The sequence below is a fragment of the Melanostigma gelatinosum genome, assembly GCF_949748355.1.
Source record: "Melanostigma gelatinosum genome assembly, chromosome: 1".
In the NCBI taxonomy this organism is placed as follows: domain Eukaryota; kingdom Metazoa; phylum Chordata; class Actinopteri; order Perciformes; family Zoarcidae; genus Melanostigma; species Melanostigma gelatinosum.
Genome location: NC_136634.1, coordinates 28,298,664 through 28,317,465, shown reverse-complemented (window position 1 = coordinate 28,317,465; position 18,802 = coordinate 28,298,664). Strand labels below are relative to the sequence as shown.

At 41.2% G+C, this 18,802-nt stretch overlaps 1 protein-coding gene across 9 annotated transcripts in view; it reads right to left on the bottom strand.

The window, feature by feature from the left end:
- The window catches only part of LOC306777494 (cytoskeleton-associated protein 5-like), a 79,562-nt gene that overhangs the window by 9,259 nt on the left and 51,501 nt on the right, over window positions 1-18,802 (bottom strand). For 6 of the 9 annotated variants that reach the window (XM_079268635.1, XM_079268640.1, XM_079268642.1 and 3 more), the window contains 15 exons: window positions 17,688-17,873; window positions 17,461-17,555; window positions 17,131-17,314; window positions 16,831-16,976; window positions 13,196-13,370; window positions 12,807-12,933; window positions 12,323-12,405; window positions 11,823-11,930; window positions 11,095-11,217; window positions 10,059-10,208; window positions 9,775-9,978; window positions 9,563-9,698; window positions 9,245-9,438; window positions 8,990-9,162; window positions 1,593-1,713 (listed from right to left, as the gene is read on the bottom strand). In XM_079268635.1, coding sequence (XP_079124761.1) covers window positions 1,593-1,713; window positions 8,990-9,162; window positions 9,245-9,438; window positions 9,563-9,698; window positions 9,775-9,978; window positions 10,059-10,208; window positions 11,095-11,217; window positions 11,823-11,930; window positions 12,323-12,405; window positions 12,807-12,933; window positions 13,196-13,370; window positions 16,831-16,976; window positions 17,131-17,314; window positions 17,461-17,555; window positions 17,688-17,873 — 2,205 coding nt within the window. Of the gene's footprint in view, window positions 1-1,592; window positions 1,714-8,989; window positions 9,163-9,244; window positions 9,439-9,562; window positions 9,699-9,774; window positions 9,979-10,058; window positions 10,209-11,094; window positions 11,218-11,822; window positions 11,931-12,322; window positions 12,406-12,806; window positions 12,934-13,195; window positions 13,371-15,162; window positions 15,309-16,830; window positions 16,977-17,130; window positions 17,315-17,460; window positions 17,556-17,687; window positions 17,874-18,802 lie in introns of those variants that run through there. The other 3 variants (XM_079268641.1, XM_079268644.1, XR_013771994.1) reach the window with 3 other exon arrangements.

The window sequence follows — 18,802 nt, the reverse complement described above, 5'->3', positions numbered from 1 at the left end:
CACACACATGTATACACACAGTTTGGTCCGGTCTCTATTGATATGAGGTATCGTAGAGCTCTGGGTGAACACAGACGGCTACAGGATTTATTTCCTGATTCAACAACGGCAGAAAGCCAGTGATGACAGGGGGAGCAACTCAACGCTGATAGGCTATCGCGCCACAGCGTCACGCGATTATGTCGCTGAAGTTGAAAAATTTCAACTCGCGCGTTGGCGATTTTGCCAACAGATGCAAATTCATCAACCGGATGGTATTTTTTATTTTAGCTGGTGATTTTAATTCAGATGTCAGATCTGTTTGACCTAAATTCCACCAGCATGTCCACATCTCCACCAGAGGAAACGACTGTGTTGTTTGTGTGGCGTCTCTTCCTGTTTCCTTCACCTACACTCCCCTGGGTCCTAAGCCCCTCCAGTACAGGTTCTTATCACCCTCTATGTACCAACGTACATTTATAACAAATACCACATATCACGGTAATCAGCGTTTCATACGTGTCTGACCTAAATACCATTTGTTGTTCAGTCTTTGTTCATCCTGCATCGCTCCGTTCTGTTCTTTAATGTAACGTTACTGAAGCGACACAGCCTCTCAGCTGTTAGCAGACTGTTGTTAGCAAGCTTTACCCAGCATGCAGTTCGGTGGGGAAGTTTTATAAATGTACAATTATTAGTGTCACAAATTGTTGATCCGGTATACCGCCCAGCCCTAGCGTTAACATCGCGGTAACTTGCCCAGCACTAATAAAAACATATTTCACACATGACCTGTTGATTTAATCACAGATTCGTTTAGTGTTTCATTATCAGAGCAGCCATGAGAAAGCTTTAATATTGCTCTCCAGACTGCATATTGTTATTGAATAGAATGACCAGCAGTAAAACTGTTTTCACACTATGATGGTTAAACTCTAACAACATTAATCTGCAGATCACTGACTCCTTGATACATTTTTATATCCAAAATGCTCCCACACTGTGATTTACTCTTTTGGCAGATATAAGGCTGGAGGACATTCTTACAGCTCTTCTATAACACTTCAGGTGAGTAGCTCGAGTGTCACACATAAAACAAACCAGAGCACACACATGCAGTACAATCATAGGCTCACTACTTCCCAAACACATGCATATCCACTCAAATCTTACCATTTAAAACAATTTGGACTGGCCCGGCGAGTAATTGGCCTGGGCATGCGCAAGACTTTTTGTTAGGGATCACTTCAATTTGGTTATTATAGAATTGTGTCTCAGTTATGTGGAGGGTTGGATTTTACATTTGGAAAATAACCGGTCTGTGCTGGACAAACTTTGAGACGCTGCGTCTCTCAAACCACTTCTTTTCTCTGCTGACCTTTCTTGTGACTTATTTGGCCAACATCTACAGCATACTGATGCATCTGTTATAGGCATTCAAGGACTGATTGGTAGGTGTTGTGGTGGTTCCAGCATGCTCCACCAAGGCTCACCCTTTGACCAATATTGTTTTCTAGCTCTAGTAATTGCAATAACGGCAGTAGACAGAAATCCAAGCTTCAAAACATCCCATCATCAGTGATGCCACAGATGCAGTCTTCATGTTTTCATACCTGTTCCAGTGCTTGTATGCTGTTGTTGATGTCACCGCTAGCCACCTGAGAGATGACAAAGTTGATGGTGGAGGCCGTGCTGTTGTGGAGGTCATCAAAGTGTGGAGAGACTGAACGCATCCTTTGAACACAAAAACACAGACTGTATTAAATCACCAAAAATGATTTCCCCCCCCCATGGCTTTCTATCTGAACTGCGTATTTGCATCAGTGTTTGTCAGTCTGGTTGTGTGTCAGAGTGCGTTTACTTGGGTTCAGGGATCATGATGGGCTCCAGACTGTTGGCCACATTAATGAATAACATTGTTGCTACTAGGTGGTGGAGAGGGAGACACTGAAGAAACTATTATCCATATTGGATAACCCAGACCACCCTCTGCACCACCTGCTGCAGGGACAGACTGATCCAGCGCCGCTGTCACAGGACAGATACAGGAGAACATTCCTGCCCTCTGCTAGAAGACTGTACAACAAATCACCTCTGGCCAGATCAATCACACAACTACAACACCGCTACACTGTTTGGTTGGTTTTGTTACATCTTGGCACTATTGTTCAGTTAGTTAATATTCTATTTTATTGTATAGATTGTGCATTTTTATATTTAATATTTTTTACTCCTGTGCCTATAACTGCTGCTGTAGCAAAAACGTTTCCCCTTGCAGGATTATTAAAGAACCTATTTAATCTAATCTACCAACTGCCATTTACTGCCACAATGTTACCAACGTAACATTGCAAAGATCAGTCACATCCCATCTCAAAGTGAGTTCATGCATTTCTTACTTCTGGACTAGATTATTGCAATCCCTTATTATCAGGCTGCTCTATCAAGTTCAAATTCAGACTCCGGTTGATCCAGAACACTGCAGCATGTGTACTAACAAACACTAAGAGAAGAAACCCTATTATTGTTAGTCCTCTTTCTAATATTATTGTATTATTAGAACTGTTGTGCCATTATTGTTGTTGCCGTCTCTCGCTTTCAACCCAACCAGTCGAGAAGGGACAGGTTTCTACTCATTAAAAGGTTTGTTTCTTGCCACAGTCGTCTAGTGCTTGCTCATGGACAGTTGAGCCTCTGTTAATTATAGAGCACAGTCTAGAGCAGCGCTATATGAATTGTGTCTATGATTTGACACTATAAAAAAAATTATAAAATCAATAGAATGAACATTATAATTTACTTGTGGTAGGACAAGCATCGGGGTTCTTCTTGGTTTTTCCACCAACTACAGAGGTTGGTTTGGCCTTCTTTGATGGGCCCGATACAATACACATAGCTTCCATGAACCCATTTATGAATGCTTTCATTTCCTTTGGGTGTTAACAGTTGTGAAAGAACCAAAGACTCCTGCTGCATGTTGATAGAATGAAGAAACAGGAGATGGACCACCGCACGGTCATTTTGGGCTGGAGCATTACCCACCACTCTGCATTGCTTCTACATAGGGCCGTAATAGGTCGCGTGATGACCGGTCCCGGTAAATTACTCTTTTCTAGTCTTTCCGACCACTCCTAGCGCTTTAACACTATGTCACCATTCACCCACTGGATGGTAGAATGGTAGCCCCTGCCATCAGGAATAACTAACATTCACATACCGTAGGCACAGCTACAGGAGCACTCTTGGGGTTAAGTATCTTGCCCAAGGACACACCAGCATGCGACTAGCGGAGCCGGGAATTGACCTGCTGGAGCCGGGATCGGTAATGGAGTCACGGTCCGTAATGCGGAACCAAAGTTGACAAGTGCAAATTCTGCTCGGACACATTTAGCACACAAAGCAGATTGCTGGTTCAGTCAATCGCACTTGGAAATTAAATAGTGGAGCTGAAAGACCCACCAGCAGGTTTCTTGGTCAGCTGCAAAGTAACTACATATAGAGTGGTGTATAAGACGAGGACGGCGTACTTCCATCGGGAGAGGATGTGAATGAAAACTCATCCCCCAGGATGAGGAAAAAACAACCAAAATTTACTATTTTCAATTTCGAGTTCTAAGAGATGCTTTTCAGTTTCATAGCCAATCGTCACCGGGAGCCTTTTGGCAAAGTGTTTATGCAAAACACAAGTTAGCGGTATAACCAGCCAGATTCTCCTACGGCACGTAGAGAATAGACCATAGGACCCGAACCGCGACTCCCCAAGCCGGGTAGGACCCGAACCGCGACTCGTAACCCTGGGGCTCCCAACAAATACCACAGCCAGGGTTGAGGCTGACCGTGGGGATGAACGTGAATGAGTGCAATTTAAACGCAGTTGAATTACATGCCTGCTCTCACTGATTGTTGAAACCGATAAAGTAGCCACGCTTCAGTAGGTTAAATAGCCAATGTTAGTATAGCAAGTCATGGTCAAAGTTGCTAGAGCTAGACAGACGATGATCCCGGCCCTCTGGTCCTACAGTGACAGTGTCTCCGTTTGACTGGTAAAAGGTTAGTGTTGAGGCTAATCAAAGTGAAACTACTGGTAAAAAGGCAGGATAATCCTGATAATGACAGCAATAGAAGTAGTAGGAGGTGCTGATACCATTAAAATGGTTCACTACAGTTTATACAATAGTGAGACCAGTGCACCGGCACATCTCTACCAAGGACCTCACTTCAAAATTTTGCACAATATGTCACATTTTGAGCATAACACTATGACAACCACATAACAGTCTCATTACCAGTGTGTTTAGTAAATTCAGATTTCACATAGAAACACCCAAAATTTAGATAATTATAAAAAAGGTTAAAAAAAACAAACAAGGTGAGGCCATCAATGGGGGAGGTCTTTTTGCAACTGTCAAAAAGCAGATTTATGTCCCTATATTTGTAGCTGGCAAAAGCTGGTACAGTATAAACAACATACATGAGTAAGCCAAAGGGATGATGGAGAAGAGGAAGCGACAGCTAGACACCTTGACTATCAGTCTGGTGCTTTACCTACCATGTGCAGAAGCATGACTAAACACGTCACAGCAAACATTTCAGTTTATTAGTTGTTTGAACGATGAGTATTAGATCACATTCAGAGGGGAGTTCTTCCAACGACAACATGTAGAGGAGGGCGAGGAGGAAGAGGTACTCACATCCTATACGTGCGATACATTATTCTGCTCCAGAAGAGGAGGAAGGCAGAGCAGAAAAGAAGGAAATCACACAGGAAGAAAGATGAAGGGTTAAGAGACAGACGGGCAGAAGACAGCCAGCTGCTTTCACGGACAGTGGATCGGATTATTAGGTGCCAATTTCCCTTTAAAATAAGTATCTGTGAGAGCGGCCCAACATGCAATGACTTGCAACGAGAAGGACAGATTAGTTGCGAGCAGAACACAAACATTCAAAAGATTGAAGAGTACGAATCCAACCACAGTCCTCCGCATGTAGAAGGATGGGAAGTGCATCGATAGAATGGATAACATGCTTATGAAAAACCACTGGAAGAGTTGGATTTTAGTGCGTTCAAGACAATTCATGGCCAACGATAAGACATATTAACTAGGGGTGGGGAAAAAAAAAAAAAAAATCGATACAGCATAGTATCGCGATATTTTGCGTGGCGATATTGTATCAATACACGGATGCCAAGTATCGATATTTTATTATATAAACCATTAAGACAAAAACTAAAAATTACTAGAAAGATCAAATAAATTGCTTTTTCAGTCCACTAGATGGTGCCGAGTTGTTTTCTGGTGAGGTCAGCAAAGGTCCCGGGTCAGCGTGATTGGTAGGAAGTTGGTCAAAACAAAGAGACATCTGGCCTCACAACGGGGTTAAACCTGCCAACAGTAGCCGGCTCATGAGGAGAGTGCAGCGCATAACTCTCTCTGCCCTCCACGCATCACAAGTTATATAACTCTAATATCCTACTTATATAAGTTATAGTTCATATACTGAGTTATATAACTCTAATATCCTACTTATAGAAGTTATAGTTCATATACTGAGTTATATAACTCTAATATCCTACTTATAGAAGTTATAGTTCATATACTGAGTTATATAACTCTAATATCCTACTTATAGAAGTTATAGTTCATATACTGAGTTATATAACTCTAATATCCTACTTATATAAGTTATAGTTCATAGACTGAGTTATATAACTCTAATATCCTACTTATAGAAGTTATAGTTCATATACTGAGTTATATAACTCTAATATCCTACTTATAGAAGTTATAGTTCATATACTGAGTTATATAACTCTAATATCCTACTTATATAAGTTATAGTTCATAGACTGAGTTATATAACTCTAATATCCTACTTATATAAGTTATAGTTCATATACTGAGTTATATAACTCTAATATCCTACTTATATAAGTTATAGTTCATATACTGAGTTATATAACTCTAATATCCTACTTATAGAAGTTATAGTTCATATACTGAGTTATATAACTCTAATATCCTACTTATAGAAGTTATAGTTCATATACTGAGTTATATAACTCTAATATCCTACTTATATAAGTTATAGTTCATAGACTGAGTTATATAACTCTAATATCCTACTTATATAAGTTATAGTTCATATACTGAGTTATATAACTCTAATATCCTACTTATATAAGTTATAGTTCATATGCTGAGTTATATAACTAATATCCTACTTATAGAAGTTATAGTTCATATACTGAGTTATATAACTCTAATATCCTACTTATATAAGTTATAGTTGATATACTGAGTTATATAACTAATATCCTACTTATATAAGTTATAGTTCATAGACTGAGTTATATAACTAATATCCTACTTATATAAGTTATAGTTCATATGCTGAGTTATATAACTCTAATATCCTACTTATATAAGTTATAGTTCATATGCTGAGTTATATAACTCTAATATCCTACTTATATAAGTTATAGTTCATATACTGAGTTATATAACTCTAATATCCTACTTATATAAGTTATAGTTCATATACTGAGTTATATAACTCTAATATCCTACTTATAGAAGTTATAGTTCATATACTGAGTTATATAACTCTAATATCCTACTTATAGAAGTTATAGTTCATATACTGAGTTATATAACTCTAATATCCTACTTATATAAGTTATAGTTCATATACTGAGTTATATAACTCTAATATCCTACTTATAGAAGTTATAGTTCATATACTGAGTTATATAACTAATATCCTACTTATAGAAGTTATAGTTCATATACTGAGTTATATAACTCTAATATCCTACTTATATAAGTTATAGTTCATAGACTGAGTTATATAACTCTAATATCCTACTTATATAAGTTATAGTTCATATACTGAGTTATATAACTCTAATATCCTACTTATATAAGTTATAGTTCATATGCTGAGTTATATAACTAATATCCTACTTATAGAAGTTATAGTTGATATACTGAGTTATATAACTCTAATATCCTACTTATATAAGTTATAGTTCATATACTGAGTTATATAACTAATATCCTACTTATATAAGTTATAGTTCATAGACTGAGTTATATAACTAATATCCTACTTATATAAGTTATAGTTCATATGCTGAGTTATATAACTCTAATATCCTACTTATATAAGTTATAGTTCATATACTGAGTTATATAACTCTAATATCCTACTTATATAAGTTATAGTTCATATACTGAGTTATATAACTCTAATATCCTACTTATAGAAGTTATAGTTCATATACTGAGTTATATAACTCTAATATCCTACTTATAGAAGTTATAGTTCATATACTGAGTTATATAACTCTAATATCCTACTTATAGAAGTTATAGTTCATATACTGAGTTATATAACTCTAATATCCTACTTATAGAAGTTATAGTTCATATACTGAGTTATATAACTCTAATATCCTACTTATATAAGTTATAGTTCATATACTGAGTTATATAACTCTAATATCCTACTTATATAAGTTATAGTTCATATACTGAGTTATATAACTCTAATATCCTACTTATAGAAGTTATAGTTCATATACTGAGTTATATAACTCTAATATCCTACTTATAGAAGTTATAGTTCATATACTGAGTTATATAACTCTAATATCCTACTTATAGAAGTTATAGTTCATATACTGAGTCCACACGTTTGCATTAAGTTCAGTTGGACTATGTAGTGATACAAACAGTTCAGTTTGTCAGGTTCATGCAACATTTATGACATTGTTGGTCAGTCTGTCTGCTTGACAATCATATTCTGCTGCAATAAAAATGATTGAAGTGAGATGAACAGACTGAAAACTTTATCTTATCAGATAAAACATGTTGACAGTTTTCCTTTGGGGACATCATTTGAAGTTGAAAAAAGTAATAAATCGCAATATAGGCCTATGTTATCGCAATACTCAGAATATTGCGATGATATCGTGATAATATCGTATCGCGGGACCTCTGGTGATTCCCACCCATAATTTTAACTGCATTAATTTAGAAGCATGCCACGGTCTTCTACCTGTAAAATAATGGAATGAAAGTTTTGTTTGCTGACCAACATCACTGGATAAATCATTTCTGTAAAACAGAAGTGTGTGTGTGTGTGTGTGTGCGCGTGTGTGTGTGTGTAGGGAGCGGAGAAAAGAAGGGGCACCAGATTTCGCGATGGTTTTGCAGCCTTTCTACCAGTTGATGTTGGATCCACCCCATTCATCCCCGGTTGTAATGTTTGGTCATCAGTGAGGCTGCTCGATCGCTTAAGAGTCTTGTATTATGAAAGTCAAAACTTAAACCAATTATGGAAATATCAGTATTGATTTTACGTCTAGTTTTATTTCGGCAAGAAGGTAACTGTTAAGCATTAAAGTCCTAAAATATATTAAAGGATTTATTTGTGCAATACTGTCCAAACTCCCAGTTCAGAGAGCAGCGAACTTTAAACGGCTGAATCCAACCAAGTCTTTCTATATTGTATATTATGCCCACTGTGACTGAATGTTGTATAATAAACAAAGTGGTGAATACATTTCATATTTAGGCACTTTAACACCAGGCATCGCTATGTTTTTGTTGTTTGGAGAAAGATTTGTTGACTTTAAAAGTGGCTGAACCTGTTATCCATCCAACAGTAACCATGAAGCTTTCCAGGCCCGTCCACACAACCAACTATAAGGTCAAAAGCATCCTCCAAGTCAGCATACAGCTGACCACATAATCCACAAGCTCCCCATGTTCTAGTTAAATGCTTTTTACCGACAAAGCAAGGGATCGTAAATCATGGCTCGCTCTCTATCTATCTATATTTCTTTTTTCTCTCTATGGCCATAGATACTGTATATGCTTTTAGTTTTTCCTCCTTCAATATTATACATTTAGTGGTGAGCTGGTATTATTGGCTTCCTTACTGGTTTTTATTCGGCTGACTTTAAAACAAACAGCGCTGAGCCAGAGGGGGCCCTGAACCCTACTTGAGTTTGTTGGGGTCTTCTTGTGCAGGCTTGCGGAGGATGGTGGCGTTGGGGTTGGTAGGGTGCTCACTCTGAGACCTCTCCGGCGCACTCGGCTTGGCGAGAGCTGCCGTCGTCTTCTTGGCTGAACGCTTGATCCTCTCCTCCAGCATGCTCATGTCTTTCTCTGATAACTGGAAAGGATAGGGGAAACGAGTCATGTACAATCGGCTGTTTTGGGGTTGATTCTTTTGATAATGGTGTCCTCCATCTTACATTTCCTATTAGTTTGTAGACTTCGTCCCCACAGACATTGTAGACAGCCACCACAGTGTTCAGGGCAGCGTTGCGAACAGATGTGCCTCTGTCGCCTATGTGCACGGCTATCTCCTTCAGAGACTTCGCTGGTGTTGGCTGGCATACATCCATCCCATAGCTCTCTATCAAACAACCCAACTCCTCCAGACATTCTGAGGACAGGGAGCAACCCACAGAAACAATGTTGTTAGAATACATCTCTTCAAAGACATCATCCCCCACAGTTTGCCATTAAAGAGGCATATAATGGAACAGTACAGGTCTGTAGCGACTTACCAGCTCTCTGTTTGGAGTTCTTGGACTTCGTTCCATCCATGAGGAAAGGGAAGACCTTGGATGCTGGGTGAACCTTACACAGCATGGCCAGTATGGCCCGAACATCTTTGCGAACCACATCCTTTGACTCTCCGACCTGAAGAAGAGACGAAACGGTGAGCAGAAAAGGCTCGACAGTGGCTTCTACCAACCTGAGGGGGCCGTGTGCTCACCTTGAGTATGAGGTAGGGGATGAAGGAGTTGGCCTCGTACTCAGTCAGGTGGTAGTTCTCTCTGCTCAGCATGGCAAACACCAGCTTCAGATACTCCAGCACCTTCATCAGGACTGTGGTTTTGGTGTCAAAGAACCGCAGAGTGAACCACTTGAGAATCAGGTCCAGACAGCTGATGGTGGCTTCGCTCTCACTTTCCAACCTCTGCCAGTCACAAACACACTTTATTACCAAAACTAGCCGACTCCTAATGCCGTCATGTGTAGATTAAGACCAACCACTACCTCAATCATGACTGCTATAGCCTTGACTTGTCTCTGGAAGTCGATGTGAAAAAGCTCGTCTTGTAGCCACTTGGCAAAGCAGGTGGACATCTGCGTTTTCAGCTGCTCCAAATATTCATCTCGGGGAGTGGTGAAGTTCCATTTCAAAACCTACAAAGGAAACATTTTGTCAGCAATATTTACGGAGTTATTTCGACAAGTCGCCAGTTTAGGCCGCCTGTTGGACTTCCCAAAAGGACGGGTACCTACAGTCAAATTGACGTTTGTATTGTAATATGCTTGTGGTGCCTTTTTTAAATGAGATTTATTGTTTTTTTCTAAACACTCTAAAACATTATTACTGATATTTCCTCTTCAATACATCTCACCAACAATTATAGACAATGCATTAGTCATGGTAGCCCCACCCAGTTACAGTCCATGCACCTCTCACTCAACTACTAGAGCATCTTACATGTCAGCTAACACTGGACAGAAGAACTCACACATTTTTAAGAGGTACAGATGAAGGTTGTCAATAAAACATGTTATTCATAAGAAGATGGTGAAAATGGATTTCTTTTCATGGATGTTGACAGTTTTTTCTGATTTGTAGAGAGATATCCAAAATACCATCTGCATAAACCATCGAGCTCAATATGTCAACAAAATGAAACTATTTTGAACCATGCTTCATCCAATGTTCAGATTTATGTTCTGGAATTGTATGCAAATAAACACATTTAGTAAGACAATGCTTCATTTGCATGTTTGTAAGTATTTCACTGGGGAGGCTGCATGCTGGTATCCATCAGTTAAATAGTGTGACCCTATTCACCTGGGTGTAGTCAATAGACCTAATACACCGGCAGCTCAGTGTATACAGTACTGTTTTCATCAGCGTGTACAACAGTGCCTTGTTAGGCGTAAGTTTGGTAATATTTGACTACACTGCACAAAGCCTTACTCAGCTTCCTAGCCATCAGCTGACACTTTCACTCTCAGACACAGAATAGAGCTGATCTCCCACTGGGATCAGGACATGTTTCTCAGATACCTTTGGTTGTTTCTCTTCCTTGATCCTTTGCTCCTTAGCGTTGGGGATGAGGACGAAGATTGGCCCGGACCTATCTTCATCATCCTTCTGGCTTTTGGCTGCAGGCTTCTTGCCAGCTGCACCCTGAGAGGAGAGGCAGCATCACAGTGAGGGACAGCAAGTGAACCAATGTGCTCCGCCTGTGGAATGTTTGGCAGCAGTGTGTGTAACCAGCTTCTGCTGTGGATGACGGAGGGGTGTGTAGGTGGCAGACAGAAGTAACAGGAGACAAAGGGTGTTATGCTGAACAGATCTCAGTGCAGGTTAACACAGCGCAGAAACACAGATGTGATACTATTCCAACACATTGATAAACACTCTCATGCAGTGGGGTGACCTGAAACGTGACCCCTCTCAGTTTGTGCTTCTGTTAGCATGCATTCACTGTCTGTCTGTCTGTCTGATGCACTGCATGGGCTGATTCATCTCATGTTAGCAGGTTTCTACATGTTAAAGGTTACTACAGACATGAGTTGATCTCATTCCACCCAACAACTGTGTGTACATGTGCTTCCGGTTATACAGTGGTGTGTTCACTGGCGGTTTTAGTGATTAGAGAAACAGGGTTAGACTGAGCCGAGCCGACCGGGTCAAGGCAGAGAGCCGGACAGGGGTTCACATCTGCTACGCAGCTTTAATAAGTAGCAACAGGTAGATGAAGTGTAAACACATTTCATCACAAGGACTACCTGTTGACCGCTAGCAGCAGCCTTCCCTTTGCAGGGGGGCTTTTTGCTAGCATTACTGTCCTTGTCCTTGGAAGGGGGGGGGACAGGTTCTTCTGGAGGGGAGGGAGGCTGGGTGAGTAGAAAAACCACATCATATTTACACCTCACGGTCATAAAATGAAACGGTGCGCATCAACAAAAATGAAATTGTGTCAAATGCTCATGCCTGATATGCACAACCACTAACAGGAGAGACATCAATGGGGGAGTATTTACTGAAGGTACAGATCAACTCTTAATGTCAAACCAAACAATTGGAAGGGTCAGACTGGACTTGAACGGAACAAGTCTCTCTTCCTTCATTATTAATATAAATGAGGACATTTATATCAATAATGAAACAAATGATACTTGAGCTAAACAGCCATTCAAACATGTATTAGGTCCTACCAAGTAGAACACATCTGGTCCTCTGTGCACACTGAAACGTCTCAAACAGAAGAGCATCCAGAAAGACGTACCTTCTTCCCGGCCGCTCCTCCTCGGACCTTCTTGACTTCAGGTTTACTGTCCACAGAGTCCTCACTGGCTGGCTGCCTGGAGGCTGCAGAGGAGGGACAACTTTGTGAACATGTGATCAAACTAATATTGCGCAGACTATTAAAACATTTGATGTCAGACACTTCCTGTGTTTGCATTTTTTCTACCCATTTTGTAAATGGGCTGAATTCATACGATGCTTTCAAAAAGAAAATATAAAACATATATTAGCAGGGAGAATTCACACTGCTGTACTTCCTACATCGGTTACACATTCCTCCCCTTGTCTGCGTGGACGTTTAGTGAATACAGCTATTCTGCCGAATGGGAACCAGATCCAAGCTGTCAAACCCAACCATACCTCACATTATGTGTAAAAGTAGCAGAGACTTGGTTTGACATTGAGCATCTGTCTTAATGAGAGACCGTGGTTGTAATAAGGGTTGACTGTCATGTGACACAAACCTGAAGCAGCTCTGCTGGGCTCTGCAGAGCCTCTCCCCCCTCCAGCTTTGGCAGGGGCAGCAGGTTTAGCTGGCGTCACAGCTCTGGCCTTCTCCAACATGCCTCCCACCTGATCTTTGGAGGCCGTCTGCAGGCAGATGAGGAGAGACACATTCCTTATTGCAGACAAGATGGTTGTGAAAATGCATTTAGATAAATGCCAGCCACAGAAAGTTAGGAAACCCTGCCGTACAAGGACAATTCATTAACCTTGTAACTATCTGCAACGATGAAATTACCAAAAATCTCATGAAATCAGGGGCAGTGTGTTGACTTGAGGACTTTCATTTCATGTGGTTTCATTCTGAACAGAGCTGTGCTGCTGCAGGGACGTCTGCTCCCTTACTAACCAGGATCTTGTTGGAATCGCTGAGTCGGGCTTTCAGGGCCAGAGGCAGGTCTCCGATGTTGGCTGTGATCAACTTGGCCTCTGAGATGATGGCTGCAGTCTCATCCAGACCCTCCTTCCTGATCTTCCAGTTCTTGTCACTGATTTTAGACAGCAGATCAGACGTAATCTTGTCACTGTGAGACGGGAGGGAAGAGAGAAAATAGGCACAATACTTCAGTCTATGCCATCGCAATCAACGGAGTGTCTCCTCACTTGAGCCAAACAAACACAATGGGACATATATAAAACACAAACACACACACACACACACACACACACACACACACACACACACACACACACACACACACACACACACACACACACACACACACACACACACACACACACACACACACACACACACACATAAAAGGCATAGCAAACTTTTAGCTTAAATACGCATCGTGGTTTCTTCAGTACCACGTTACTAATCATTGTTAAAATCTTGTGAGTAAATATGTTATGTTTAAGTGTAGCAACAGTGAAGTCATATTATATCATGTAGATCAGGGGTGTCAAACTCATTTTCACTCTGGGGCCACATCAGCATCACGGTCGCCCTCAAAGGGCCGGTTGTAAATGTAAGACGGTGTAAATGTAACTACGGTACTCCTAACATAGTTAGTTTAGTTTCCCGGGATATCTGTGACTTCCACAACACGTACTTCCAGTTGTGTGATTTCTCCTCCGCCATTGTTTCCTGTTGCTGGTGCAAAATGCATTCTGGGATATTTGGCTGTCCCAAGTACAGACAAGTCACCTCCGATGCATCCCGGGTAAAATGGGCAGAGCGAGCCACATCCGGGCATTAGGGCCGTGCTTGGCTCGATGTGAACTTTGAATTGGAACAGTACTTGGGCTGAGACTGATGACGTTTCAGTACAGAGAAGTACGCATGTTGAGAAACTTGTTGGAAATCCTCTTTATGGGCTGTTGCATCTCCTGTCCACCTGTTGTGATAGTTTTAATGTCGGCACACAGACAACATGCCATCTCATCACTTCGACTTTCTATCTCATAATTTCGACCATGGGGATATTTTTATTTTCACATCTAACTTTAAATTTTTGTAAAAAAAAATAAAAAAAAAAAAAAAAAAATTATTATTTTTTTTTTTTTGCTGGCGGATTCGTGGGCCACATAAAATGACGTGGTGGGCCGGGTCCGGCCCGCGGGCCGTATGTTTGACACCCCTGAATTGTAGATGATGATCTTCTAGGACAGCGGTTCCCAAACTTTTTAGGCCACGCACCCCCTTCTACATCCCGACCGGGTTCACGCCCCCCCCCCCCCCCCCCACACACACCTTAAAAAAAAAAAAGCAACAGAGCCGCATAAAAATCGGACGAATGAGAGAACAGTTTGCTCACGCGTGGCGTTTGTTTACAAGATAAAAAACACAAAAACTCTTCCTGCACCGTGCCTTCGAAAAAGTAACGGACGTAACGTTACGAAGGTAACGGACGATTGGCCAGATTGGCCACATCTGTAGGCTCGTCTACTTGCAGAGAGTAAAACTCACTCTTCTTCACGCGACCGACCAATGTAGCCAGGATGTCTTCGGACAAAGCATCGATGCGCGCGACAGTGTTGTTGGACACCGGGATCACGTCCAACTTTTTCGCTTCTCTCTCTCCAATCATACATTCCACCATCTCTTTAACATTTTTCCCTCTCCACCACCGCCTCTCCGCCCTATTACGCGGTCAGAATACTACCACAACACGCCGCCCGTCTCCAGCAGCAACGCGCTCATCCACGCACGGGAACAACACAGAGTTGTAATATATACCTCCATAACACCCCGCCACTCTCGGCTCATACCTCCCCAGCAACGAGGCACATCACCGGTCACAATACCTCCAGAATGTCCCCGGGTGAAATCCGGGACTTGGTTTTATGGTTCCGAGTGGCGGCGCTCACCCGTTGGCGCTGGGACGCGAGGTCTCCAGCCGTCCCCGCCGTGAGGCACCCGATCGTCAGGTCTTCAGCCCTCGGAACAGGCCGCGGGTCAATAACTTGTGGGTGGCGGGGCAGAGGCGAGGCAGATCACAGAAAAATAATAAAGACTAGAGTACAGCAAAGATATGTTGATGAGAAACGTATTTGTACGTCAAACACAAACGTAATCAGGGAGAAAATACGTTCGTGGTAAAACGTAATTGAGAATGCATTTTAGTTTTGGGGGAACGTAATTTTTAGGAGACAGGACTGCACCGCCATTACACTTTTCCTCTCGCGCACCCCCTAGAGGCAGCTCGCGCACCCCCAGGGGTGCGCGCACCCCACTTTGGGAATCCCTGTTCTAGGAGGTCGACCGGTGCATATTAAAGGCCGATATAACGATAGTTTGGAGCAGGAACAATTTAATTGAATCATTAGTAAGAGAACATCCTGAAGTGGGATTTATTGGATTCAATAAAACCCTTGGATCCCTGATCCTGGTTTTTTTGCCGCCGATACAAATGATTGATGATCAATATTGGCAGATACAGTTCCCTTTGTTGTTTGATTATAGCAGCTGGTCTACAAGGATCCAGACTTTTGTACCACCATCCCAAAAATAATTTCAAGCGCTCTGAAGTCAGTGGCAAACATTCTACATGTTATCCTTCTACTTTGTTATAGTCATCTATAGTGTTCTTCCATAAAAAGGGAAACTATTCAAATGATTAGGAAATAAAAGATTATATTTTCATTGATAAAACAAATCTTGGCATTAGTAGTTTTATTGATGCATTATAATCTTTAGGAGGCAGTGTAAACAGCTCATAATTCATCTATTACTTATTTATGTTGCTGTGAAAACATCTCCTTCAAACAACTGGATCTATTCAGGGATGTTATACGTTTACAGACCCCTCTGAGGAAAATCTGTGATGTTTATTATTTCATGTGGCGAGATTATATAAAGTAAATGTGGCAACAACAAATGTTCAAATAGGCTAAATGTGTGTCACGAAAGCATATCAGCATAAAGATTCTCCTGACGTCGCTGACGGCCGTCTACAATAGTGCCTCATGTTTGTACAGAGACCAGACGATAAAGGAGATTGTACGAATAATAAATAGATAATCTAAATAAATACTGACCTATTCGTGACGTTATTTTGAGTGTTGATGGAGCAGCTACAATATTAACATAGCCACTGAATGAGCCAAACTCCAATCAGATAACAAGCATTTTAAAGTGGTTTGCTTATCGACGTGGACAGACAAGAAACGGCATGAATAGATACTGTATACATGAATAAAACATCTGGGACTTCCACACACATACACCGGTACAAGCAACACTAGCGTATATTTTGGCCAAGATGGATGTTGTATCTACATGGAGGTAAGCTCCTCCTCTCTGAACGAGTCACATAAGGCAAAACGTGGCATGTTTGATATTAACTTCAGGCTTAAGGATACACTCTTCTCATTTATGGACAATTCCTAAAAGCTTGAGAATTCTCAGAATAGATGTAGAAAAATAAAAACAAGAAGTACGTTTACAAATTATTATTGTGTTCATATTTTGAAAAAGTAGGGCTGCATGAAGTTCAATCTTGTTTTGGTAGACTGGGGCTGTCAGTGTTTGGTTACCCGATGTCTGTTCTGGGCAGTAGGTCCATAATGTCCTGTGCTGCTTCTGCTCCATCTTCTTCCTGCTCCTCTCCTTCATCACCCTCTTCATCTGCTGCTGACTTCTTGGTGAATCGGATTGGTGCTGGTGGGGACTGGCCCTGCATCTGTGTGGGACACATAGAAATAGAGATTTTAGTTTTTTTTGCCAGGTTCTCTTTTCCCTGCACGGGATGACCAGGTGGTGAGAGGGAGAGGTATAAATGTATGCTGTGAAGCGGGGGATAGTAGTTTTGCTTGATGCCCATCCGTCGTCCATACCTTCTCAAACTCAGCATCTATCTGCGTGAGGAGAGCAGGCTTCTCGTCTTCAAAGAACATGCGGAGACAAACTCCCATGTAGAGGAACGTGACTCCCAGCAGGGCGATGGCTGCTGTCCGAATAGCAGGGTTAGTTGCTCCCAGAGCGGTCTTCACATTGTTGATGAAACCCTTCACATTGATACTGGAGAGAGGGGGGGGGGTTCAGGAGGTCTTAAGCCAAAACACTTTCAAACATTGGAATCATTTTTGAAGAAAATCACTGAAATAATATACATATTCCATCAATTTGATCTAATAATGAGCTCTAAAATAAGGACTGTAAATTACCCAGCAAAGCCAAACTCCTTCATGGCATTAGCCAGCCAGTTGAGAGTCTCTGCCTGGTTTTTGGGGTTCTTCTGTGCAAACGCCATAGACACAACCTGACAAATACAACACAAGCTCTGTAAATACAGTCGATGGCTCTTAAACAGAATGTATTTTTAACTTTTATTTGGGAAAAATTAACTTTTCTTCTGTCCAGAGTATACCATCCCTCGTAACGAGAAACAAACCTGATCTACAGTCCAGGGCAGAGAGCAAGCCTCTCCAATAGCAGTCAACCCCGCTTTGGCGTTTCCTCCACATTTGACATCTCCGACCTTGTCCACCAAGCCATCCAAAGCCACGGAGGCTGACATCTTTGAAAACTGTCCTCTCTGCGCGATGAGAGCCACGATGTGCAGCTTCAACTGCATCACCTACACAGGGCAGACAGCATCAGAATGGGTACATCCAATCCCCAAGTGATCATTCCAGCATCCATCTCTGCAGTCGACCTACAAACAGGCGGTTCTAAAGGAAGCCGACAAGATAATAACCGACTCATTAGGTGTGGAAATGTCTATTCTAAGATGCATCACTAAGCGGACGTGAACGGCTTTTTTTGTTTACTCGTTACATTCTTAACACAGTAGAGCGGTCCCTGACGTACAACCTCTTAACTAGAAAGAAGGCGCATGGCGAAGCGAATACTAATAGTTAGGGGTGTAACGATACGCGTATTCGTATTGAACTGTTTCGGTACGCATGACGAATACTTTTTTTTTTTTTTTTTTAAAACCTTTATTGAACCAGGTAGTGCCATTGAGATTAAAAATCTCTTTTGCAAGATGTAAGTAACAATACAAGATGTAAGCAAGATGTAAGTAACAATAAGACATAACATTAAGGAGCAGTTTTTGTTTTTTATGCTTATGTGTTGCTAAGAAGACACCACAGAAGATGGGTCACTCAGGTATAGTTCCATCATTGTTCAAAGTCAAAGAATAACTTCATGTTAGTTTTAATGAATAAATATATTTTAAAATCAAGTACATTTCTCTGGAATTCATAGTTTTCTACTGTACCGAAACGTACCGAACCGTGGCTCCACTGTATCGTACCGCACCCAACTGTGAGTTACACCTCTACTAATAGTACAAACAGTTAGCACGGTCTGATTTCACTTTCTCAACAAAGAGCGTTGAGATGTATCTCACTGCTATTGCCTCTTGAAAAGGCAGCCATGTGCAGTAGTAAAGAGGATTGAGGATGCGACACATTGAGAAGCATCGAGAACTGAGAACCGTAATGGAATGGTGAGGCTTCACAGAACCACGGTGTTCACGGAATAGATCCCTTCATTATT